The sequence below is a fragment of the Typopeltis vanoorti genome, chromosome 1 (genome assembly GCF_054136105.1).
Source record: "Typopeltis vanoorti isolate ZY-2024b chromosome 1, IOZ_Tvanoo_1.0, whole genome shotgun sequence".
Taxonomy (NCBI): domain Eukaryota; kingdom Metazoa; phylum Arthropoda; class Arachnida; order Uropygi; family Thelyphonidae; genus Typopeltis; species Typopeltis vanoorti.
In genome coordinates this window covers 11,082,063-11,109,303 of record NC_143549.1, presented here as the reverse complement: position 1 = coordinate 11,109,303, position 27,241 = coordinate 11,082,063, and the positions used below count along the sequence as shown (strand labels likewise).

At 37.0% G+C, this 27,241-nt stretch overlaps 1 protein-coding gene across 4 annotated transcripts in view; it reads right to left on the bottom strand.

The window, feature by feature from the left end:
- Positions 1-27,241, bottom strand: part of LOC150109786 (uncharacterized) — a 1,408,745-nt gene that overhangs the window by 1,049,481 nt on the left and 332,023 nt on the right. For all 4 annotated transcript variants that reach the window (XM_090396626.1, XM_090396635.1, XM_090396653.1 and 1 more), the window contains one exon: positions 6,469-6,647. In XM_090396626.1, coding sequence (XP_090252752.1) covers positions 6,469-6,647 — 179 coding nt within the window. The remainder of the gene's footprint in view (positions 1-6,468; positions 6,648-27,241) is intronic.

Sequence of the window (27,241 nt, the reverse complement as noted above, 5' to 3'; positions counted from 1 at the left end):
CAGAACTAAGTAAAGTTATTTTTCCATCTCTTACTTGTTATGTAGTGAAAAAACTGTTTGGGATTTACTTTGGCCTGCTTAGCTAATTTTCTCTCGAATCTGATTTAGCCTTCCTTATCATGCTAGTCACCTTTCTTGCTTGTGCTTTATACTGCTCATGGGTATGCTGATCACTTTGTTGTTTATATTCCTTCCTCAATGATTTCTTTTTCTGCAGCCTTTCCTTTATACTGACAGTCATCCACTTAATGCATTCTTAGTTTATCTCCTGAACCTGAGTATGCACTCTGATACCACCTATCTGAAAAAATCCTTGACCACTTCCCATATACTAATGACATTCATTCCATGTTGTTTCTTATGCCATGACCTGCTCCATGTTACCTCACAAGTTTCTCATAATCAGCAGCTTTGTAGTTCCGCATAAACCATTTCTTGACTGAAATTTCGACATGTTAGGCAACTCCCAGGAGAATGCTGCATTGTCATGTTCTCCAATCAAACACCTTGCAGACATCACACTCTCAGGCAAGGCATTCCAATCATTCACAACTCTGCATGGAAAAAAAACCTACCTCTCACTCCCCTACTCACACACACTTTATACAGTTTCCAGGGATGACCTCTGGTTCCCCACGATCTCCTACTATTTTCTGTAGAACTTCTCCAGCATTGATCTTATAACAACCCCTTACCAAATTGTAGGTCTCTATCATATCTCCACCTCTTCCTCCTGTCCACCAGACTCTGCAAATTCCATCTTCTCAATCTTTCCTCATACTTGACATTCCAGAGGTGAGAAACTACCTTAGTCAGTCAATGTGAAAACCAGGTGACCAAATCTGGGCACAATAGTCCATGTGTGGCCTAATCAAAGCCTTATACAACGGAACACGAATCTCCCTACTTCTACACATCAGTGTCCTCCACATCATTCCCAGAAGCCTTTGTGTTGTCTTCACAATTTTGGCTATGTGTCTCCATCTCCAAAATTTCAGATCCATATCCACTATCACCCCTAGATCTCTTATTTCTTCCACTCCAACAATATATCCTCACCAAGCATAAATTCTGCATCCATTCGTTGTTTTCCAAATTTTAAAATCTTACATTTTGCAACATTGACCTCACATCCCCATTTCTTATCCCAATCACACAATTTATTCAAGTCTTCTTGTAAGGCCACAACATCTTCACTACTCTTCATGGTTCATCTCAACTTTGCATCATCTGTAAACAACTGAATATCTCCATCCAAATCTTCATCTATATCATTAATATACAAGTTAAACAGTAATGGCCCCAAAACAGACCCCTGAGGCGCTCCACTAGTGACTTTCCTTTTCCTGGATATTGCTCCCCCATACACAACTTGTTGATACCTATCAGATAGCCAGTCTCCAATCCAATGCACTAATCTAATATTCAACCTCATCTGCTCTAGTTTGACTGTTAACTTATCATGAGGTACTCTATCAAAAGCCTTTGCAAAATCCAAGTATATTACTGTGTATCTTTCTCCTCTATCCAAGGAAGCAGTCACTTTATTACAATAAGTAAGAAGATTACTAAAACATGACCTCCCTTTAGCAAATCCATGCAGTCCATCAAAGATAATACCATTGTAATCAACCCAACTCTGGATCCTAGTTCTCACAAGCTTCTCCATCCCATGGAGAAGCTTCTGACTCAACCACAACACCTGACACACAGGTAGGCCTATAGTTTGATGCTTGAGTTCGATCACCTCCTTTATGAAGCGGCACAATCTTGCCCTAGTTCCACTCCTTAGGAACTTGACCGAATGCAAGACTTGTATTAAAAAAATATGTCAAGACAGGTGTCCACTCCCTGGCACATTCCTTCAGAATATGTGGTGATATATTATCAAGTCCCACAGCCTTATTAACATCTAGTTTACTCAACTCCCCAAACACTTCTTGTTCACTTACAGTCAGTCTCTCCTCCCCATCATCTACGGCTCTCAATCCCTCCATGAAGTCACATTCACTAGATTGAAAGACCTTTATGAATTGCTCATTAAGTATCTCCACCACACATTCTGCAACAGCTGTCTTTATACCATTTTCTACTATCAATGTCATCCTTCCATAATCATTCTTTCTTTTACTGGCTACATATCGAAAGAACTCCTTAGGATTCTTTTTGGCTTCATTAGCTAACTGCTGTTTATACCTCTCTTTAGCTACCCTCACCAACCAAGTCACCCTCCTTGCCTGGTCTTTGTAGACCTAATGGAATTGGTTATTTCCACTTCTCTTATGCTGCCTCCATAATGCCCTCTTTCTCTGTATCACATGCTTAATCTCTTTATTCAACATCTCACACCTACCTTATTTAACCTTCTCACCTTGGAATACACTTAGACATTGCATCTACCAGATAGTTATTGCAAATCTCCCAAGCTGCATTGATCTCTTTTCAAGCTAACTCCTCATTCCATGCTACACCTGCAAGCTGTCTTCTGAGCTCTTCATAATCCATCCCCCCCCCTTCATAGTTCCACATATATAGAATTTTCTCACATGGGCCTCGCACTGACGGCACCCACCCAGGTAATCAACTCATGGTCACTCTCACGAAATGGCAGATGATTTGACACCTCATTTATAATTACATCCTTTGATGAGATGACCAAATCCAAGACCCTCAATCCTCACATAAGCTCCGTTACATACTGTCTGAGATAGTTCCTCAAAAACTCAAGAAAATTATTTTCTTTACTTCCAGTTGCTATCTCATCATTCCAGTGTATATTGCCATAATTAAAATCGCCCATTATGATCACCCTTTTCTTATTAGATTTTCTAATTTGATCATACATTTCATTATCATCACCATCCACATTAACTGGTCTATAACAACATCCAACCAAGTATTTGATTCCATTCACCTCTATCTCACACCATACTGTCTCAAACCACTGGCACTATTTTCCCTCTTGCATGTCTACTTTGTATGGACATACAAGAGGGAAAATAGTGGAAAAAAGGAAAAAGGGAGGGGGAGTGCTACTCTATCATCAGTAGCACTCCCTCTCCCTTTTTACCCCTTCTATCCTCATGAAATCATTATTATTATTAGTCAAAGACTCATCTAGGAGTTCCTTTGATCATACACACAGCTCATCATACTGCACTTTAAACATGCTTAAATTCTCTGCAGACACCACATTCTCAGGCAAGGAATTCCAATCATTCACAACTCTGCATGCAAAAAAATCTGTTCTCACTCACCTCCTCACACTCTTTTTATACAGTTTCCAGGGATGACCTCTGGATCTCTCCTGATCTCCAACTGTTTTCTGTACAACCTCTACAATACTGACCCTATAACAACCCTTACTAACTTGTAGGTCTCTATCATATCTCCCCTCTTCCTCTTATCCACTAGACTCCATAAATTGCATCTTCTCAATGTTTCTTCATATTCGACATACCAGAGGTCTGAAACTACCTTAGTCACCTCTGAACTATTTTCAACATCTCTTCATCCTTTTAAAAACGGTGACCAAATCTGGGCAAAGTAGTCCATGTGTAGCTGAATCAAAGCCTTATACAATGGAACAAGAATCTCCCCACTTCTACACATCAGTGTCCTCCGCATCATTCCCAGAAGCCTTTGTGTTGTCTTCACAATTTTGGCAATGTGTCCCCAAAATTTCAGATCCTTATCCACTATCACTCAAGATTTCTTATTTCCTCCACCTCTGATAATATATCCCCACCAAGCATAAATTCTGCATCCCATCTTTGTTTCCCAAATTTTAAAATCTTACATTTTGCAACATTGGCCTTGCATCCCCATTCCTGTGCCCAATCACTCAATTTATTCAAGTCTTCTTGTAAGGCCACAACATTTTCTCTACTCTTCATAGTTCATCCCAACTTTGCATCATTCTGCAAACAACTGAATATCTCCATCCAAATCTTCGCTAATATCATTAATATAAAAGTTAATAAGTAATGGCCTTAAAACAGACCCAGTTATAGATATCTCTTCTGATGCTATTATAAGATCCAATGCTCTAAATCCCTGGTCCCTTCCATAAAGTGCTATTTCAGGTAATTATTCCTTAGTAACTGTGTATATTCCATTTTATCATGTTCCCTTTCCAGTCTATATCAGAATAGTTGAAGTTTCAAATGATAAATGCTCAGTACAATAAATTTGTACCAACAATATATTTTTTCTCCTGGTCTCTATCTCACACCAGATAGTCTCAAATATTAACCATTTCCATGAGATCTACAATCCTCCTTAACTTCTATTTTTGTAGATTGAAATTCTTCAGCTATCATTAATAATACCCATCCTCCCATCCTTATTTCTTCTGTCTTCTCTGAAAATACAATATCCATTACATTCTATCCCAGTAACTGCATCATTCTCTGACAACTAGGTCACTATTGTCAATTATTATTGGCCAAGTTAAGCTGACAAATGCTAAAAACTCCTCTCCTTTGTTTCTGATACTTAGGGCATTTGTGTGCAAGCATTTCAAACATCCCTTGGGTGTACAATTACCCTTACATAATGTCATTACCTGCCTATTCAGGTTCAAAACCCGAGAAACTGAAATCATATTTGTCTATCCCAGGGGTGGCTAGACACATGCTTGATTGCTTTCCCCTAACACCTCTAGTTTCCCTGGTTTAGCACTTCCAAACTATCTCTCTTCTCTGAACAACACTTTCTGCAAGCACCTAACTCAAAACCATTTAAGTGCAGTCCATCAGGCATATACAAGTCCTTATGTCCATTAAATTCATCCACACATTTATAAACTGCACACTATTCCTCCTGCACAATCTTCTCATTGACTCATTGGTAATCATGACCCTTCTTCTCAATTCTATCCTATATACCAAGGCAGCAGACTCACAATCTTTACTTTCTTACTTTTCATTTTTGCTTCTAACAAATCCTTCATATCTTCTCACTGCATATTTCTCACTTTTCAAGTCATTTGTGCTTGCCAAAACAATTAATCCATTCGCTTCCTTCTTCTGCAAACTTAGAGCTTCACTAACATCCTTTACTTTCATAACTGGGAAATATGCTTTTGTCACTTTCTCATTGAGTGTGCCTCTTATCGTTTAATCCCCATACAATACTATTCTCTTTTCTCCCAGTTTCTCATTATGATTTCCTCATTCACTCTTTCTATCATTCTCCAACCTTCTGTTCCACATGCCAATCGTTTTTCCAGTTACTTGATCTCACATTTTGTCATATGAAGGAGAGTCCATGTAAGTGTGAAATTTGTTTCCAAGCTAGTAGCTCATCATCCACATTATTACTTTCAACTACTTCTTTCAAACACTCATTCAGATTTTGTGCATCATCATTCCCTGTTTCTGCTACATTCTCCACAATACTTTGAGAATCCTACCTTATATCTATATCAGTCCCTTCATTCTTTCATTCTCAACATGACTCACATGCCTTATACCTGCTTAGGAACATTTAGAAAAGAGAAATCATTTCCAACAAATGTTTTCTCTTTTTTCTCTCTCTCTTTCATACCACAACCCATGCACTCTCAGCAATAAATACATTATTTCTGAATGAAAGGAGAGAGAATGACAACATGCAATGAGACCAAGTACTCTTGAACATGACACTCCTAAAGGGAGTGACCAGTCTTGTTGCCATAACATGACCTCAAAAGTGTCACTCATATATATCACTACTTGGACTCCATTTACAATCAAATGCTGATGGAGTATATGGCAGTGAGATTATGCCAGTTAACCAGGAAGCCTTCTGACTCAATACTGAGACATTTGGTGCATGTATAATATCTATGATATCTGGCAGCTGGCCAGAGATATTATCCCTTTATAACAGAGGTCATTCTGGGTCTATAAGTATGTTTGGCATGCCCTTGAAGATTATTGTTCAATCTGCATAGAGAGAAGGAAGAAAGAAACCCCTGCTTAGGAGGCCAAACATAGCCTTTGACACTTCAAGTTGTCCATCAAGTCTGGGTCAACTTGACAGGGAAATGGTTGTTTATTTACATCCCTATCCATTAGTGAACCAAAGTTTGGTAGAGAGAAGATGAAAAGTGAAGGATGTGATTGAGAGCAGTGAGAGTACATATGGTGGATGAATTTAAAGAGGAGTGCCTGATAGACTGTGTTGTCTAAGGCAGATTATCACAATGATTCTTATTCTTTTGAAGGTCGGGAATAATAATAATAATAAAGCAAAATGCTTATATTAATTACATGTAACCACCTACTGCAAATGTTATCCTCAAAGTTTGTACAGCTCTTATTTCTTAATCTGCTTTCAATTAATTTTTCTAGAAGTTTAGAGATCATACAAAAATACAACTGCAATTAGAATTATAGTTAAATGGTATGTTTTTCCCCCGAATCTCATTTAAAAATAAAAGCCAATTAAAGAAAGCTGTTATATTACTACATATAAATCTACCTCTTGACAGAAATTCTGTGTACTCTTGAGTGCAGCAGGAAGAGTATCTTCTTCTTCATCTCTGTATTTAGTTGGTTTATTGTTATTTATCCAGTCAGACCAATAGGCACAGGGAACTGACGTTGTAGTTTCTCCAGCCAAAAACTCCCATGATTCTCCAGGTGGCTTTCCTTCATCCTCTGAGAATAAAAAACAAAAAAACATGATGATTATTGAAATGAAACTTATGTTAAAATAAAAATGTAAAAGAATTTAGAGTTTCAACCAATTTTTATTATTATTGTCTGAAACCTCCAGGGAGTCAAGAACTCATCAAGAGAGGCTATAAATCCACAAACAAGCTGTCATACTTTCTGTTAAATTCATTCCCGCTACATGCACTCAACACCCATAAAGGCAAACTATTCCACTCACTGCTCTGTAAGAGTAAAACCTAGTTCTCACTCCTTTCTTGACTGTGAATAAACTTAACTTACCATGGATGCCCCCCATTGTTTTCTCCACACTTTCCATATAACGGAAAATTTCATCAGACAATATCCTATAACACCCATTCAAAATGAATGAAATAAAGAGCCAAAAGGCTTCACTTCGGCGATGTAAAATTTATTTAAATTTAGGGGATATTTAATCCCACATTATTTCAAAGCCAAATAAAAAACTCTAAGATAGATCTCAAAGAGTTTCATGCCGAATATAGCAAGCTATAAAAGTTTGGCGAGTCCAAGCATAAGCAAATACCTTGGTAGTACAATACCAGGCAACTTGTAGTAAAGGTGGATAATGATAGGATCACTATTCTTAGTATTAACCCTAATGTAAAACTCATCCCCTAGGAGATGCATGTTGTTTTACATTAAGGGAGATAAGTCACTACCCAAACCGGTTTCATCCTTTATTGAGGTCTCATCAGTGAGGAGGTAGACCAATAAATACCAAGATTGTAGTGATAATAGCTTTAATACTTTACCATACGAGTTGTTAAAGAGGTGCACAAATAAATTAATGAAATAAAGAGCTAAAAGGCTTCACTTCGGTAATGTAAAAAGTATTTAAATTTAGGGGATATTTAATCCCACATTATTTCAAAGCCAAATAAGAAACTCTAAGATAGAAATCAAAGAGTTTCATGCCGAATATAGCAAGCTATGAAAGTTCAGTGAGTCCAAGTCAGACTCAGAAGTTTGTTCACATCAAAAAGAAAGGAGTAAGAACTAGGTTTTTCTCTTACAGAGCAGTGAGTGAGTGAGTGGAATAGTTTGCCTTTATGGGTGCTGAGTGTATGTAGCGGGAATGAATTTGACTGCGAGACCGGTCTGGGTAGTAACCTATCTCTCTTAATGTAAAACAACATACAGCTCCTAGGGGATGAGTTTTACATTAAGGTTAATACTAAGAATAGTGATCCTAGCTTTATCCACCTTTACTACAAGTTGCCGGGTATTGTACTACCCAGGTATTTGCTTATGCTTGGACTCGCCGAACTTTTATAGCTTGCTATATTCAGCATGAAACTCTTTGATTTCTATCTTAGAGTTTCTTATTTGGCTTTGAAATAATCTAGGATTAAATATCTCCTAAAATAAAATAATTTTTACATTGCTGAAGTGAAGCCTTTTGGCTCTTTATTTCATTAATTTATTTGTGCACCTCTTTAACAACTTGTATGGTAAAGTATTAAAGCTATTATTGCTACAATCTTGGTATTTATTGATCTACCTACTCGCTGATGAGACGTCAATAAAGGTTGAAACGAGTGTCTGGGTAGTGACCTATCTCCCTTAATGTAAAACAACATACATCTCCTAGGGGATGAGTTTTACATTAGGGTTAATACAAAGAATAGTGATCTTAGCTTTATCACCTTTACTACGAGTTGCCCGGTATTGTACTACCCAGGTATTTGCTTACTATTGGACTCACCGAACTTTTATAACTTGCTATATTCAGCATGAAACTCTTTGATTTCTATCTTAGAGTTTCTTATTCAGCTTTGAAATAATGTGGGATTAAATATCCCCTAAATTTAAATAAACCCATTAAAAAGTTGATAGACCTCTTTCATGTCACTCCTCTTTCTCCTGTTAAATAGAGTCTGTAATCCACACACTCGCAATCTGTCCTCATAATCTACATCCCATAATCTGAGCAAATTGCTAAAACATTACTTTCCTTTAGTAAACCCATGCTGGTCCTTGCAGAGTATAGCTTGTTTGTCTATCCATTTCTGTATGTGAGTTCTCACTCACTTCTCTAATATCTTCACTACCTCACCAAAGATGCTGATAGGTCAGTAGTTAGTCACATCAGTTTTTGCACCACCCTTGTACAATGGAATTATCATACATTCCTCTCATTTCTGTAGTATCACTCCTGAGCTGAAACTCAAGTTATACAAACACATGAAAAGTCTAGCTATTTCAGCTGAACATTTCTTTAGCAAACGGGCTGATATTTCATCTGTCTCTATTCACAAATTCTTATCCAGGTAATCCAACAGCTCTTCAATCTCATTTTCATGAATTTTCATCTTCATCCAATATAGCAGTAGCACTGTGCACCATGTTACATACACCTGGTTGATGTATCTTACCAAATTGAGCACTCATTAATTGAACAATCTCATTAGCTTCCAACACTTCTGCATCTGTATTCAGTGAAGTAATTCTTTCACATTCATTCTTTCTTTTGCTTACAGCATGACAATAAAATTATTTTGGATTGCCTTTAGCTTGCATTGTTGATTTCTTTTCATACTCCAATTTAGCTTTCCACTTATTACTTTTCTGGTCTGAGTTTTTTTTTATTCTCTTCCTCTTGCTTAATATGATTACACATCCCTTTCACTCCCATCCTATTTACTCTTTGAACGCTAGGGATACATTCAGATGTAGCAGAGGTGAATAGGTAGCAGTGAGCTCAATGTCGCATACGCTAGGTTCTGAGTTTTAACAAAATGGGCACATTTGTTGAACAATCTCTTCTGCTGTTATCCTGATGCCATCTGCATTTAGAAGAGTTATTCTTTCGTATTCATTCTTTCTTTTACTACCAGCATATCGATAAAATTTTTGTTGGTTGTCTTTAGCACACAGAGCCAGTTTCTTTTAATGCTCAGATTTTGCTATCCATACAGCAGTTATAACTATTCTAGCCTGCTGCTTATAATATTCATAACAGACATCATCCTTATGCACACAGTATTCCTTCTGCATCATTCTTTTCTTATGAATCTCTTCTTTAATAAGATTACACATCCATTTTACTCCTATCCTATTTATTCTTCGCACTCATGGAACACACTCTGATATCGCATCATTTAAGTCTTTTTTTAAATGCATGCCATGCACTGTTGATATTCTTTACATCCAGCAATCGAGCCCATTCCACTGAACTCAGTATCCTCCTCAGTTGCTCATAATTTCCTTCTGTCACATGCTGCTTGAAGAAGTTGTCCCACAACAACTCAATAAATGTATTTTCATTTGTCTCATGAGGTTTTACTACTACCCAATCAATATTTGGATAATTAATGTCTCCCATTATGATTACTCTTTCTGCACTCATCTTATCTATTTGGTGATGCATTTCTTCGTCACTAGCATCCGATCCACCAGGTCTGAAACAACACCTCACTTTGTAATTGATGTTGTTAGGTTCCACCTCCCACCAGATGGCTTCAAACTCACTACCACATGAAATACTGTTAATAGTAGTACTACAATCATAGGTCTCAAATCTAACTGGATTCAAGTCATCTGATATCATCAGTAGCACTCTCTCCCTCATCCTCTCTGATCCTCTCTATCCTTCCTAAAAATACTGTACACTTTACACTCGATACCAGTTAGCATGACTGATTCTGATTGCCAGCTCTCACTAATGCCTACAATCTGAGGTCCCAACATATTGACTAAGGTAACAAACTCTACCCCTTTGTTTCTGATACTCCTAGCATTTGCGTACAGACATAATAATCTACAAATACAAATACAAAGTCTGCATGGCACAGTTGGACAAAATGGAGATCTCTAGTCTTTTCTAGTGCCTTATACATATGAACATCTTTCCTTTGATGGGTCCAAACTGGACAAGCACAAATTCGAGATCGTTCTCTCCTCATCAACATTTCAATGTTCGAGCCCATTGCTGTCATTAACATAGTTATATAACACTGTTGCTCTTACACTCACATTCTCACCATTCCTCCTTTAATAATTTAATTTCCATGACTCTCTATGTTAGGTCTCATACAGTCATTAGTTTTTCGAGACTCGTGATACCAAATGCATTCATGTGTAGGCTGTCCCACTTATACAAATCCAATCTTCTCTCAATCTTACTCCACACATCCAAAAATTCGCATCTATTCCTTCTACACAGCCTATATATATATATATATATATATATATTGAATCATTTGCCATCATAGCTCTTTTTCTTAATTCATTTTTATCATATCTAAGTAATAACCTGATGATTTTCACTTTCTCACTCTTCAGTCGCGCCTCTTCCAACAACCCTTTCATGTCCTCTCTCATACTGAACTTATCTCTAGTTAAGTTGTTAGTACCAACTACAATTATGATCTCATTTACTTTTGTTTTTTGTGTTTGTATTGCTTCCTTTAAATTCTTAATTTCACTCCAGGAAAACTTGAAGCTATAACTCGCTCATCAATAGTATGTTTTATTATAGAGTCACCATAGCAAACATCCTTTTTACAAACAATGTAACTTACTAATTTTCATTACTTCCTGACTTACCTGTTTCAGTGATTCGTTGTTGTTTTTTTTATTTTGTTGTTTAATTTTCTTATCCTCCCTCTGTTCATTTAAATGCCTTTAGACTTTTTGTAATTCCTGAGTCATTTCGGATGATCTGCTTTAATTTTGCCATTTTGGAGGTTAATTCATTTTCAATAACCTCTTCCAAATCTTCAACACCAACAGTATTCAACACTAAATACTGGACATCCATATAATTTCAAACAGAATAATGTGAGAAAACAACAAAATGGGGAATTAGACAACAATTCCCCACTTACAGATACTTTTTTTGTATCCATGGTCCCACAGAAGGCTCTACGAAGGAGTAAGTGGAGGAATTTTTCAAGTCACTAGAGAAAGCTGTTGACAAAGAAAAAAGGAAAAGTGGTCCTTGGAGTTAGATCTACAAGTAGAGTAGAAAATGATTAACAGATGCATAAAAATTTGGGGAAAATTTTGGAGTAAAGAGCAAAGCTAACAATAATAATAGTAATGGATTTCCATTCAGGATGGAGACAAATCATTACTAACTCCATGTTCCAATATAATGCTGCACAGAAATTCACATGGATCACAGGAAAAGAAGATACACAATATGAGAAAAGTCTCATTGAATATGAGACTTTTCCTTCATAGCTCAATTAGTATAGATGAAGCCCTTTGGTCAGAAAGACCTGGGTTCAATCCCCATTCTCGAAGTGAGGAACCATTATCTGTTCTCTTTCGACTAAATGTGAGTTAGCCAATCTCATATGGAGGTAAAGGGTTTCTTCACCCATAAACTTGGGTTTCATCCCTCAGAACAGGCAAATGGGCCCCGTGAACGAACGAACACACATGCACGCACGGATTACAGTCATAAAATACTTGCCCTTAGGGGTTGCAATAGAGGAGTGACAAGCCAGTTGCATTAATTTGTCGTAAACCCCTCATTAGGGGGGGGAGCTCAACCCATCCTAAGGAACAGATGAGAAGGGAAGGACAATGATGGTTAAAGGAAATGGCTACTCAGTGATATTGCTAGATTTTGATTTTGCAAAAGCATTTGACAAGATTCCACATAAAATATTATTGCATAAATTGGAACAAATAGGATCAATATGAATCTGGTGATTTGGATTACAGAGTGACTGATGGACAGATATCAGAGTGGTTTATAGAGGAGATGAGTCCAGGAGAAAGCAAGTGACCAGTAGTGTACCACAGAACTCAGTACTCAGTTCTCTCTTGTTTAATTTGTATATCAATGATATAGGAAATGATTTGAAAAGATATATTCAGTTGTTTAAAGATGATGCTAAATTGGGTGATGAAATGTAAAATGAAGGTGATGCTGCAGATCGTGAAGGAAGACTTAATCAGACTAGCAGTATGGGGAAAGGTAAATGGCTACCAGTTTAACGTGGCAAAATTTAAGGTGATGCACTTCAGGAAAAGATCAAAAGTTATGTACTATATTGATGTAACTGAACTGCAGGAAACTAATGAAGCCAGGAACTTGGGTATGAATGTGGACAGGAAGTTGAAGTTTAGAGGGCATACCTGCAAAGGTAACCAAAACAGCACTTCAGATTATCTGGCTGTTGAAGAACACATAAACAAGCAGAGATAGACAGGTTATTGATCCCCTATTTAATAAAGCAGCATCTGGACCACTACACACAGATTTAGACTACTGGATTCCATGGGGATGAAGAAGTTCTGGAGAGAATCCAGAGGTGAATGACAAAGATTGTGGTAAGTCTGTGGCATGCACTCTATGCAAGCAGATCAATGTCTGTAGACTTCAAAAATTAGCTGATAGACATAAAAGAGGAGACATGAACAAGCATTTAAGTTCAAAAGACATATTTCGGTGATTACATCACATTTTTTTATTATTTATGGAACTGAATAATAAAAAAATGTGGTGTAACCACCGAAATATGTCTTTTGAACCAATTAGCCACAGAGGGTTATGCCTGCAAGCATTTAAGTTATTAAATGAGTTTTATAGGACTGACACTGAATACTTTTTTTTCAGTACATGGCAAGAAGAGAGAGAGAAAGCACAAGTGGTCACCACTGGAAGTTGCGCAGGAGTTGGTTAGAAATAGTATTATGAGTAGATTTTTTGCTTGGAGGGTGATTAATGGGCTGAATGGCCAGAGGTGGTTGTGGGTGATTCATTAGTGAATTTGTTTAAGGAGAGATTATCAACGGCATCTTGTAAATGATGGCTAGTGTGTGAGTAATGGATCTCCCACGATGAGTCTTCTAACTTTAAGGAGCTACTCATCATCAGATTCCTGACATGTACCCTCAAGAGGTGTACAGGATATGATAGTACTACATGAAAAATTTACATCATTACTAATCCTATCTACAATTTTCCTCCAAATCAATCTGTTACCTGTCAAGACTCCAACATTATCAGATCTTATATTTCCATCTTCTAAGGCACTTTTTACTGTATCAATCCACCTATATCTTGGTCTTCCACTGGGTCTTTTTCCTGCCAACCTGGCAGAGAACACTTGTTTTGCTAATCTTTCCTCTCCTATTCCATTTAAGTGATCATACTACCTGAGATTAGCTCTATTAACCCATTCCTAGATGCAAACAATGTCAAGTTCTATCCTAATATCCTTATTTTTAATATGATATTGCCATTAATGCCATCTCTTCAAGCCCCTAATCTTTCTCAGGACTCTCATATCTGTGGACTCTAGTCTTTGGTCTGTATACATCTTGACTAATTTCTCTCTTATTCCATATAAATTCATTCAGTTGACTTCTTACCATACCATACCATCATTAAAAATAATGCCTGAGTAGCCGAAATGTTTTACTTGTTCTATAGTTTCTCCATTCGCAATGCACTTGATATTTTCAATGATTCTGCCTATTTTCAGAGTCTTTGTCTTGTTATTGATGACCCTCATACCATATCTATTACAACATTTATTCAATTTATTCAGGGAATCTTGCAGATTTTCAGTGGATTTATTTAGAAGTATAACATCATCTGCATAAAGCAAAGAGTTAAGATTAACATCTCCAATTTTGATAATACCACTTTCCTTCCTAACGTGATCTATATAGATAATGAATGTACATCCTTGTCTAACAAAAGAATTAACAATAAACCGTCTTCCTGTACTTCTTTCAATTTTAACTGCTGACTTACAACTCAAATAAAGCCTAAGTACTGCTTAATATAATATCTAATTGACACCATACAACTGTAGCATTTTGAATAGCTTCTCTCTTGGTACCTTGTCATATGCCATTTACAGATCTACAACACTTAAATACAGATCTTTATTATACTTCCATGATTTCTGAACTATTTGTCTTAAAGTGAATATCTGATCCTCACAGCTTCTATATAGCCTGAATCCACCTTGATCTTCATCAAGCTCTCCTTCCACAATCCTTCTCAACCGTTTCTCAAGTATACTTGCATAAATATATATCAAGTATACTTACCAGGAACACTCAGTACAGAAATACCTGTGTAATTCTCGCATTCAGTTTTATTTCTCTTTTTGTATATGAGTTCTATGAGAGTTCTACTCCAGTCATCTGTAAATTGTCTCTCTGTCCAGGCATTCTGAACTATGCAATGCAGCCACTGTAAGACTTTTATACCCCCATTACCTGAGCATTTCTGGTCAAATATCATCTACTCCTGCTGCCTTTCCACATTTCAGCCCATTGATGGTTTTTCTACTTCAAGTATGGATATATATTCTCGATTGCATGTCTGTTGTGTGTTTTTTACTACTGTGCTGTCATCACTGCTTGTTTCATTTAGCAATTTTTCGAAGTAATTATTCCATACATCAAGGATATCTTTTTCTCCAGTTTTTATATCACCTTTATCATCTCTAATTCCTTTAACAGCACTCTTTCCTCCATTTCTGAGCTTTTTCAATAGCCTCCAGAAAATAGATATCAGGAAGTTTGCCACCTTCCCGATATCTATTTTCTATATTCTGGCTAAAGTCTTCCCATATCTGTTTAGTTAGTTTTACAGTGTTTAGCTTCCTTACATTTGTCTCTGTATTCTCTAAGAGTACAAGCTGAATTATTTGCCAGGAACTTTTGATGTGCTTTCTTCTTTTCCTTCACTGCCTCTTTAACTTCCTGTGTCCACCATGGAGTTCTGATTTTTTGATCCTTGCAGACAACTTTGCTACACGCCTCTCTGGCTGAATCAATCAGTGTTTTCTTCAGGGCTTGCCAGTGAATCTCCAGTGTTTGGTTATCATTCTCGAACTCTTTCATTTTTTCTTGAATAATGTTTGTGTATTTTAGTCTACAGTTCACATCTGAAACCTGCTCAACTCTTATTCCCTTTAAAACTTTCTTACATATTCTTCAACATCAAGGTTTGACAACATCAAGACGTGGACAGGAAAGAGCAGTGCACAACTGCTCAGATTAGCACAAGAGTGCAGTTTGTTCGCCAAGATGGTCGCTGACCTTCGATAGAAGATAGCACAATAAGAAGACATATTCTTCATTTCAATATGAAATTCAATTTTATCCTGCTGAAGACTAAATGGTGATCACTTCCAATTTCAAATCTTCTGTCGAATCAAATGTTCTGCAACAGGGAGAAAACATCACTATCAACAATAAAAAAGTCAATGAGATGCTTCTTATTCCATGCCTCTTCTCTCCATTTGAATTTGTGTGCATTTTTTATGTTGGAAAATTGTGTTAGTAATAACCAGTTCATGTCCTGAGCAGAAATCCAACAGGTATTTGCCATTATTATTAGCATTGCTCTTTTCTCCAAATTTTTGCAAAATGTTTTGTATATCTGACAATCATTTCCTACTTTGCTATTTAGATCACCAACAAGGTCCAGCTTTTCACTTTTCATTGTGTCAGTTGCTTTTTTCTAAAGCCTCAAAAATTTCCTTCATTTCTACCTTAGTAGAACCTTCTCTGGGAACATAGGTAGAAATAAGTCTCATTGTTCCCCATTTTGATATTTGCTGACATCACTCTCACTCTACCTGATACTGCCTGCCACTCAAGATTAGCTTCATATTTAGTGTTGAATACTATGGCTACTCCTTCTTTTCCTTGATTGCAATTGCCTGAATATAACATTTTATATTTAATGATCAGAAAGATCTCACCAGTTTTTGTCTTTTTTTGTTTCAGTCACCCTATTATGTTGATCTGGTTTTTATTCAATTCCTCAGCTAGATCTATTTCGTTGGCATTCAGGCTTCTTATGTTGATAGTCCCAATCTTGAACTCTGGTGATGTTGGGTTAGGGTGTGTTTTAGGATTTGTTCCAGTAGCGGACTTTTAGATATTTGCCCTGGTTCCCTGGTAAAAACAATGGGCCTTGTTTAACCAGCCAATACCCCAGTGAGCATGAAATTCTGTCATGTTGTACTATCATTTTATATTGTGATTTAAGCCAATAAGAATAGAATTTGATCGGCTAAATCACAAATTGCCAGCCCATCCTCATTTGTCGATGCCTAATAGGGTGCACTTTGAGAAGGTGAGGATTGGATATTAGGTCAGAAGCACTGGTTGGTTCTTTGCATTCCTCAGTATTATACAGCTATAAATGGCCACTAGTGGGCTGTACCCTCTAGTTGTGTAGTGTTAGAAAGAGCTCCTGAAAGATAAGTGCTATTTTGAGTAATAATTAACAATATATCATGAATCTTAGTGGATACTATTTATTATTGAGAACAAAGTGTGTCTTCATGATTTCTGTGTGATTTAGTAGTCAAAATTGCCTTCTTTAAATATAACAATGGTGGTACTTATGAGGTCAATACTTATGAAGTATTTAAAAGTACTTATGAAGCCCACGTGGGCTTTGACTTATGTGGCTAGACAAATGCCATGAAAATCAAGTGTCATTAATGACATAGAAACTTTTTAAAAATCATTTCATGTCATGAATATAATGTGCATATAATTTGTATGCATGGCAGAGTGTAGGAGAGGTGTTAGCGGAGGGAGAGAGAGAGAGAGAATGAGCGGGAGATGAGAGAAAGTGTGGATTTGTATGAAGTGCGATATATTATTAGACCATGAGGCAATGAATGCAAAACAGAATGAAAAGATAGAAAATGGCTTAAATGAAAGAAATGGAAATGAAATGAAAGCTAGAGAAACTGAGAGAGTGAAAGAATGCAAGAATGTAGAAAAAAAAGTTAGTGATAAGGGAGTGAAAGAAAGTATGAATGAGGAAACGAAGGTGTGACAAAATGAGAGGTAGCGAGACTGCGGGAGTGACAGAGTATGAAATTGTTGAAATGCAAGATTTGATGAAACAGTTATTGAAAATGAAAAATGAAATGAGGAATATATGGAGTGATGTTAGACGTTTAGTGGAAATGGATGAATGTGTGCAAGAGAATAGAATAAAAGAAAAAAGAGTAGAAGATGTGATGAGTGATTAAACGAGAGTAGTATATGGAGATTCCTAGTTGAAGAATTAGTTAATAATAGAGTCCATAATGTCTACTGTTCAGGAGGGAGAATGAGCATGATAATTCAGCATTGGACATGAAGAAGAAAGGAGCAAGAGACTCAGTGGTGGTTGTGGGGACAAATCATCTAAGTTGACATAAGGAGCATGTGAGGACGGATATCAGTAGATTCATGAGAAGAGTGAAAGATAACAGTGTAGTAGGAAAGTTGCCAGTGTGTTATCGAGGGATAACAATGGTGAGTTGCAAGGGAGAGTCAAAATCATGAATGGTATGCTAGCAGATCTGTGTGAGAAGGGAGTACTGTTTGTGGATGTATGGCATGTGTTTGAGTAAAGAATGAAGTTATACAGGCATGATGGTTTCATTTGAATGGTTTTGGAATTAGCGCACTGGAGAAGTGTTGCTGGATGGAAGTAAGTATGTGATGCATGCAAGAAATCAGAAGCAAAAGATGAAGTGAAAAATCAGTAGAGTGGTATTAAAGAGACAGAAGCATTGGCAGTGAAAACAGTAATAATGTGAGAGATGGAGAGAGAACGAGAATGTAAGAGGAACAGGGAAATAGGGGGGAGGGTAGACAGGGAGACATAGCATACGGAGAGTGGATGTTGAAAGTTTATGTACCCTAATGCTAGAAGTTTGTAGAATAAAAGCAAGGAGTTTTTGGCATTAGTTAGCACAACTTGGCAAAAACTTATAGTATTAGTGAGACTTGGTTGACAGGGGATAATATAGTCATAGTTATAAAATGATATAGTATCTTGACAGACTACAGAAGGAACTGGAATGGGGAGGATTTTTTCTAATGATAGTAGATTAACTGAAGCTAAAAAGAGACAAGTACATCAGGAAGATAGGCAAGCAGAGGGCAGTTCATCTGAGGCCATTTAGTGTGAGATAGAGAAGCTGCAATGGGGGAGGGTATAAGGGAGAATTTACATGAAATGCATTGGCAAATTAGTATAATGAGTGCAGGTCGAGTAATTATTATGGAGAATTTCAGCTATGGGACATAGACGGTGAGGAGAAATAGTCAGAGATAGGAAAGGAAATATAATTTTTATAGCTGCTGAGAGATAATTACCTGAGACAGCATGTAATGGAGGGAACATAAGGTTCAAGAGTTCTGGATATGAGCTGGATCATTGATTCTTGGCAATGAGTACATTACACACCACATTGCAAATAATCCCTCATGTTAACCTCATGGCCATAATTTTTCTGGCAAATACCAGTGCCATGTAAAATGCATTTTTAAATGATATCACTTATTAAATTTCACTAAGAAATGCACTAATACTCAATTACACCATTTTTATATGTCAATAAATGATAAAGACAATAATGTTTATAAGCAGCTAACAAAACTTTTAAAAGATGAACACACACTCCTAAACTGAAGCAGGCAAAATAGCTGTAATTATAATAGTTTATTAAGAGGAGTAACATGGGAGTTTTCCCAGAAATGATATACAAAACTTTTAATGTTAAAATACAATAATAAGAGATATGGGTTTGTGAGCCTCCATAGGTCTCATATGGTATGTACAGATGAAGTCCTTTGGTTGGAAAGACCTGTTCGATTCCCATCCATGAGGTGAAGTACCTTTATCTGGTCTCTTTTGACTAAAGGTGAGTAAGCCGACTTACTACCATACTATCTTATGTAGGTAGAGGGTTTTTTTTACCTGGAAACTTGTGTTTTTCATCTCTCAGAACAGGCAAACCAGCCAAGTGGACATGGATGGACACACACACACACAGATTTACAGTCATGAATACTTATGACAATATGTGTAAGAGAAAGGGTCCTCACCACACGTTGTTATACTGTAGTTAACCATTAGTTACATCATGGTAGTCAACCTCTTAGATAAGAGATTGCACATGAATGGGATGGGTTTGTGAGCCATAATGTTAAAGAGTATTAACATTAATCCCATCCATCTATTCATTGAACATCATCAGATGCAGTATGGTCACTCAGTTGCTCGGTGATGTGCCACACCAGTCCTTGCCAGGTGGTCTCCTGTTGTATGCTTTGCAGGAAGCTTCAACTCTCTGAAGATGCGTCACTCCAGACCAACCATCCATCCATTCATTTAATTGAGGGTCTATTCCTTCCTCTTTTTCCAGGAACTTTACCTTCTATTACTGTTATGACAAGTCCTCCTTCCAATGTAATCAAAGTATTTTAATTTTCTTCCGTTGATATCCTTAAGGAGTCTTAAAGTTCAACCATCCTTTCTAACATCCATCTGTTTATCTGCCTTTCCATATATGATATCCTCAACAGCCCTCTGTAACACCACATCTCAAAATTAGCTATCCTTTTCCTATTCTACTTCTTTAGGTTCCAAGTCTCATATCCATAAGTTGCTATTGGAAAAAACAGCTACATCCAGAATCCTCAACTTTGTTCCTGTGGAGATAAATCCATCCTTCCTTGTCTAAAATCTCTGATTTTAGACTAGTCCCTGACTACCGTTTTAGACATTAATCTAAGCCAATCTTCTTTTAACATCTTCTGAATAGAATTTTTTCCCAGGTTGAGTACCTGGGATCGATTAATGATGGATCCCAGGTACTCAAACAGGGAAAGAACCATTCAGCATTTATGCAGTTATCTATCATACTTTGCTTCGAACTCATTCACAGTCATGGCATCCACAACAGACTCTGGCAACCTATTCCACTTATTTACCACTCTCCAAACACAAAACCTAGTTCTAACACCCTTGCTAACTACACTCTTACTCAGTTTCCATGGATGGGTCCTAGATCTTCTCCCGCCACTCATGCTCTGAAAAATTTCCTCTGAATTAATCATGTAAAAACCCCTCAGTAATTTGAATGTTTCAATCATATCACTCCTTTTCTGCCTATCAACTAGTTTCCGTAACCCACAAATATTCAACATGTTTTCAAGATTTATTCCATAGACCTGATGCATCTTGGTCACTCGCCTCTCCACCTCACCACCAAGAAACCATGGTGCCATGTGTGCAGTATCAAAATGGGGTCTTATCAAGGCTCAATAAAGAGGAATAATAACCTGCTTGTCTCTGCTCATCAAAGTATTCTTCAGTAACCAAGTGATCTGATGAGCTGCTTTAGTCACTTTTGCTATGTGCCCTCCTAAACTTTAACTCCCTATTGACTAACACTTTCAAGTTAGTCAATAGGGATTAGTCAATAGAGGCTGCATCAAATGCCTAGAGTACAGTTCCACCAATCTGGTATACAGCTGGTAATCTTTTCATCACAAAATGCATGATCTTAGACTTTGCCACATTAAACTGACATCCATTCTCCTTAGCCCAGTCTGCCAATCTATCCAAATCATCCTGCAAAATTTTGACATCATGTGTATTAACGATTGCTCTACCAAGTTTATATCATCAGCAAATAACTGGATAGTTATTCTCAGATCCTTTCCTATATCATAAATGAATAAATTACACAATAATGGTCCACGAACAGAACCCTGTGGCATGCCACTAGTCACAGGCCTTCTTTTGAACTCTACTCCTGAATAAATTATTCTCTGATATCTCTCCAACAACCACCCTCCTATCCATCTCACAACCCTATATCCATCTCCATTTGCTATAGTTTACTAATTAGAATTCCATGTGGTATCCTGTACAAGGCTTTTGCAAATTCCAGCAGTATTACTGTAAACCCATTACCTTTATCCAACTCAGCTGTCACTGTATTATAAAACGTGAGCAAGTTACTCATGCATGATCTGCACTACACAAAACCATGCTGCTCCCCCCATACAGTATCCAATTTCCATCTATCCATTACTGTATTTTGCTCTTGACAATGACTCCTGATATGCTGATCTCAGTTATTTGCTACTTTAACTACATTAGTCTTGGAGCCTCCTTTATGCAATGGAACTATTATCCCCTCTTTCCACTCTCTCAGGACTTGATTAACCCAGAACTGAGATTTAGATTAAACAATATGGTCAATTACTTTGCTGCTTCCCATAAAACTCTAGCTGGTATACCTTCCAATCCCACGGCTGTATTCACATTAAGTGATTAGCATATCACCCCCTCTCCAGCCAAAAGGCTGTGGGTTTGAATCCTGCAGTGGGTATGGATGTTTGTGATTATCTGTGAAAATACTAGTGGTAGTGATGGGTGGTAGATGGTGATGGTGTAGATGATGACAGAGAGTAGTAGAGTAGGCAACCTCCCTCAACGAGTCTTTGGACTTCCTGGAGGTGTTGTCATGTAATAATAATAATAATTAAGGTTCTGTAATATGCTATGCATCTCCATTTCGTTTACCTCAGTTCCCATATAAGCCATTGGCTCTCTCATTCCTGCAACATCACCACCTGGATGACATGCTTTTGCAAAGTGTTCACTTAGTAATTTTATTATTTCAACTGATTCAGTTACCTTCCTACCATCTGCATTCACTAAAATTATTCTGCTATATACATTCTTTCTTTTACTTGCAGCACATCAAAATAACTGTTTGGGATTCTCATTAGCCTGCATTAATTCTGAGATGTGCCTCATACTGTTCATGTGCCTGCAGGTCACCTTTCTCCTGAAACTCCCTCCACAGTTGTTTCTTCTTTTTGCAGCTTCAGCTTGATGTCATTCATCTATTTAACTCTCACTTCATTTACTCTCTTGACTCTACGTATGCAGGTGCCAATCTACCAATTATCCTAATTCCTGTATTAAGCTCATCCAATGCTACATGCATGATGTCAGCATAGATACTAAACAGGTGAGGAGAAAGTAGGAATCCTCACCTAAATCTCTTTCCAAAGTGAAGCCAATTAGTTACTCCAACTTCTTGCTCTATACATCATATCATGAACCTGATAATGTGTTGAGGAAAATCCATTAGTTTTACAACCTCCCACAGTTTTTTACCCTTGAACACAGTCAAAAGCTTTAGAGTAGTCTATGAAACACATTACCATTCAGAGTCTAAATTCTTTATATTTTTCTATGAACTGTCTAAGGCAAAGGATCTGATCTCTGGTACTCTTACCTTTACTAAAAATTACTTGTTCTTAAGGCATCTCTGACTCAACTCTATTTAGAAAAATCTTTAATAAAATCTTGCTTGCATGAGAGATTAAACTACAAGTTCTATAATGAAATTGAGTTATATTCTTTTGGTTTATTAGTCGACCATAAATATTAAAAGATCTACACAATTGTGAACAAGTTTCACCAGTTATTCTGTCTGGCTTCTTCAGAACAAGAAAGTCGGTACAATAATGTTTACTAGTAAAAAAGAAGAATGGAGTAGCACAGTCAAATCAAATAAAATTAAAACTGATACATAACATCCTACGCATGAAACATGGAGTCCTAGTCACTGTTCATTGAGCATGTTGTATAGTTTTTTGTGAAGTGAAATTCTGGTAAGCTAAGTGAATTTATTAGGCTTTTCCAGATGTCTTTTGGTATCATACCTTGATTTCTGTTTAGATTATCTCCTGTCTGGAGTACAATTGCAGCTTCTTTGAAGTTTCTACATCTAAAATCTTCTTCTATATAAGGCATGGAGCTGTTATCCCAATCGATGGAGTGGTGAGAAATTGAGAAATGATGGGTTGATCCTGAAGTGTCTGTTCTGCTGTTGTTATTAACATCTCCTATATGTTCTGTTTTTCGAATCGCTAGGCTTCTTGAAGTTTGGCTTATATAATTTAATCCACAGGAACACGGGATGTTGTATACGCCTGCATATTTGTAAAAGGCATTACTGTTCTTAGGAGATCTTAAGATGTGTCATATAGTTTTCACAGGTTTAAGAGCAACTCTGACATTGAAAGACCTCATGAGTTCGGATATTATTGTTGAAACTGAGCCAGCATAAGGGATGGTGATAGACGATACATATTGTGTGACAGGAGGTAGTTGCTGTGGATTGTTCTTATGAAGAATCTTTTGGATTATATTTTTTGGATAACCGTTGTTTACCAGTGTCTAAGATATGAGAGTGAGTTCATGAAGGAGATCTTTTTCTTTTGAGATGATGTTGGTTGCCTCTATTTTTTAGCATATGTATAAAGCTGAGTTTTTGTGCATAATGGTGAGCTGATTTGAAATGTAGGTAATGACCAATTTCTGTAGGTTTCGATATATTGTGAGCTGGATTTGTCCATTCTCTTGTTTCTTTATTAGTGTATCTAGAAAAGATAATTGATTGTTCTTTTCCAGCTGTAATGTAAACTTTATTTTCTGGTTGAAGGAATTTATTTTTGTAAGGAACTCAAATAAGGTTTTTCTGTGTCTTTCCAAATAATGAATATATCATCTATGTATCTCCACCAAATCAATGGCTTTGGATTTACTTTGAATAGGATATCAGCTTCTAGTTTTCCAATGAACAAATCAGTGCAGGGAGGTGATAAGGGACTGCGCTTGGCTAAGCAGTCAAGTTGTTCATAAAGAGTATTACTTACTTTAAAATAATTTGATTTGAGGCAATGGCAAAAGAGCTGTACTATGTCATGTGGATAGAGATTTTCTATGATCTTGATAACTTCTTCAATAGGTATGTTTGTGAATAATGGCACTACATCAAGACTTGCAAGTATGTCTGTATTTAAGATGGTGATGCCTTTTAATTTTTCTGTGAAATGCTTAGAGTTGTTTATGAAGAACTCTAAGCATCCCATGCTCAGTGCATAGGATGTTACACATCAGTTTTAATTTTACTTGATTTGACTGTGCTACTCCATTCTTCTTTTTTACTAGTAAACGTTATTGTACCGACTTTCTTGTCCTGAAGAAGCCAGACAGAATAGATGGTGAAACTTGTCGACAATTGTGTAGATCTTTTAATATTTATGGTCAACTAATAAACCAAAAGAATATAACTCAATTTCAATGTTAAGTGACCAAATAACTTAACAATAATACAAGTTCTATAGTTATTGCAATCCTCCATATCTCACTTTTTATGCAGCAGTATGAAAACCAACTTATTTCATCTCTAGGCCATGAGCCTGTATCCCATATCCATGTAATCAATCTATGAAACCCTCTTATTCCTCCATCTCTTGTGGCCTTAATTAACTCTGCTGGGATTCCATCTGCAGCCAGGGCGTTATTTGTTGATAAGTCATTTAACTACTCTTTCAATCTCATGCTTAAGTGGAGAAGGTTCCAAATCGACATTTTCTTAGTGAGATTGTTGCTCCAAATTTTCCTTATCCTCACTTCTGTACAGTTCCTTGCAGTATTCTTTCTGTTTTTGATTTCCAGTTCTTTAGTTAGTATTGCTCCACTCCTGTCTTTTATGACATTGAATTTTGGCTTAAACTTGTGCTTTAAGTCACAAACTAAACAAAACATCTTTTATAATTGTGCCTCCTCATCTGGAACTCTATCTCTGCACATTTATTAGCATAAAAATTTTCCTTGTTCTGCCTAATGGTTCATTTTGACTTCTCTATGTAATCTCTTAAATTCTTCAGTTCCTGTCTCTGTTTGTTTCTCCAACTGCCTTCTTTCGATCAGATCTTATGTTAATTCTGATATCCATGGGTCTCTCAGTCTTCTAACTGGGCCAAGATACTTCTTGGCTGAATCTTGTATTATAACCTTCTCTCCTTTCCATATCATTTCAGGTGAGTTCTCCTCACCTGTCTCCAAAAGATCACCTAACCAAGTTGATGTTTCTTCTTTAAACACAATAGGGATTACCCTGATATAGAGTCTAGTGGGATGGGCCTGACTTGGAAGTTTCAGTCTTATTTCGGCTCTTACTAGCTAATGGTCTGTACCACAGTATGCTCCAGGTTGTCTTCCACTTTTGGAGAGTCAGGACACAATCAATCTGGTGGATTGACCTATCGAAGTTTGGTGTCCACTTATAGTTCCATCCTGGGTATTTCTGGGAGTAGGTATTGGTAATAACTAATCTGTTAGCACGAGCAAATTCCAACAGTGTTTAACCAAGGGTGTTACATTCATCCATACCAAACATGCCACAGACAGACCTACCTCTCATACCCTTTCTCACTTTTGCATTACCATCCACTAAGATGAAACTTACATCCCTCCTTGGTAGGTGGTCCAAAAACAGTCTGTAGGTTTTTATAGAATTGTTCTCTTCATTAGGCCAGTCTTTGTGCAGTGCATAAACTACCATGACTGACACATTGGTAAAATGAGCCTTAAGTCTAACACAAAATCTTGTCATGAACAGGATTTAAAGTAAGAAGGGTTCATACCTGAACACTCTTTAGTACCACAGCTACCCTATGACGCTTTGAGTGACCTCCTGAATAAACAATTAGCCTACCATCCTGTCTTTTGAAATGAACTTCTCCACACCATCTGGTCTCTACAATTCCCAAGATGTCAATTTTATGCCTATCCATCTCTTTATAGATAATATCCTATAAATTCATTGTGCCTATATAAACATGTAGAGAGGCTTATGTGTTTTCATACATGTTGACTAATTTTGAAAGTAATATATCAGAACACAGAAAGATAAGTAAATAATTATTTATTGACGTATTGTTGATATTTTGCTGGTGTTATAACCAGTTTTCAGAGCACAAAACACAGCTTGTCACAATATGCGAAACAACAACATGGTGTAATAAAATTGTAGCAACAACACAAGGACTAATGTCCTAATAAGGCAGCCTCTGTGTCAAAAACACAAAGACAGAAATCAGGTACTAGTTATGTCTTAAGATGACTGTCTCCAAATTCTTAGGCAAATTTATATAGCCATATTTGCTAAGATTCTATGTTTCAAGATTTTGTTGTTTCTAAGAACAATCTCTCTGACTTGTAAAAGCTTCTGTGCAGTACTTTTGTTTTCTTCCAGTGATCCTGTGTGTGTAAGGGTATCCAAAGCATGGTCTGCTAGGCCCAACTTACCATAGTGATAGTGCCATATGTATATCTTTTATGTTCACTGATATGGATGTGCACAACTCTTCCTGTTTGACCACATTAAGCTTGATCACATGAGCAGGATACTTCATAGATTCCTAGATGTGATAAAGGAGCGATGCTGTCCTTAGGTGAATGGATGAGAGTTGCCAATTTGACACACAGTATGAATACAGTGCATAGCTGATGTTCATTGGGAACTCTAGATATCTTTTCCATTGAATTTAATGCATGGGATGGTGAATGTTTTGTTGTAGTTTTCCATGGTGGATAGTGGGAGGGGGTTTCTTTTGAGCATTTAGTGTTTTGTCTATCTTATGGGGATTATAGTCATTGGCTAAGAAGGTGTGCTGTAAGTGAGCCAGTTCAGCAGCAAGAGCATTGTCATTGGAACAGATTCCTTTCGCTCTGTGGGTTAGCATTTTTAAGATACCATACTGTTGAGAAGGGTGATGGTGCAATTGTGTAAATATCTCCCTGTATGTATGAGTTTTCTAAAATCTGAGAATGATAAGGAACCATCTGGAAGATGTGTGATTAGTGTATCCAGAAAGAGCAGACGGATATTAGCTTCCAGTTCCACTGTAAAGTGGATTTTTGGGTGTTGGCCATTTAAATGTGCTAAGAA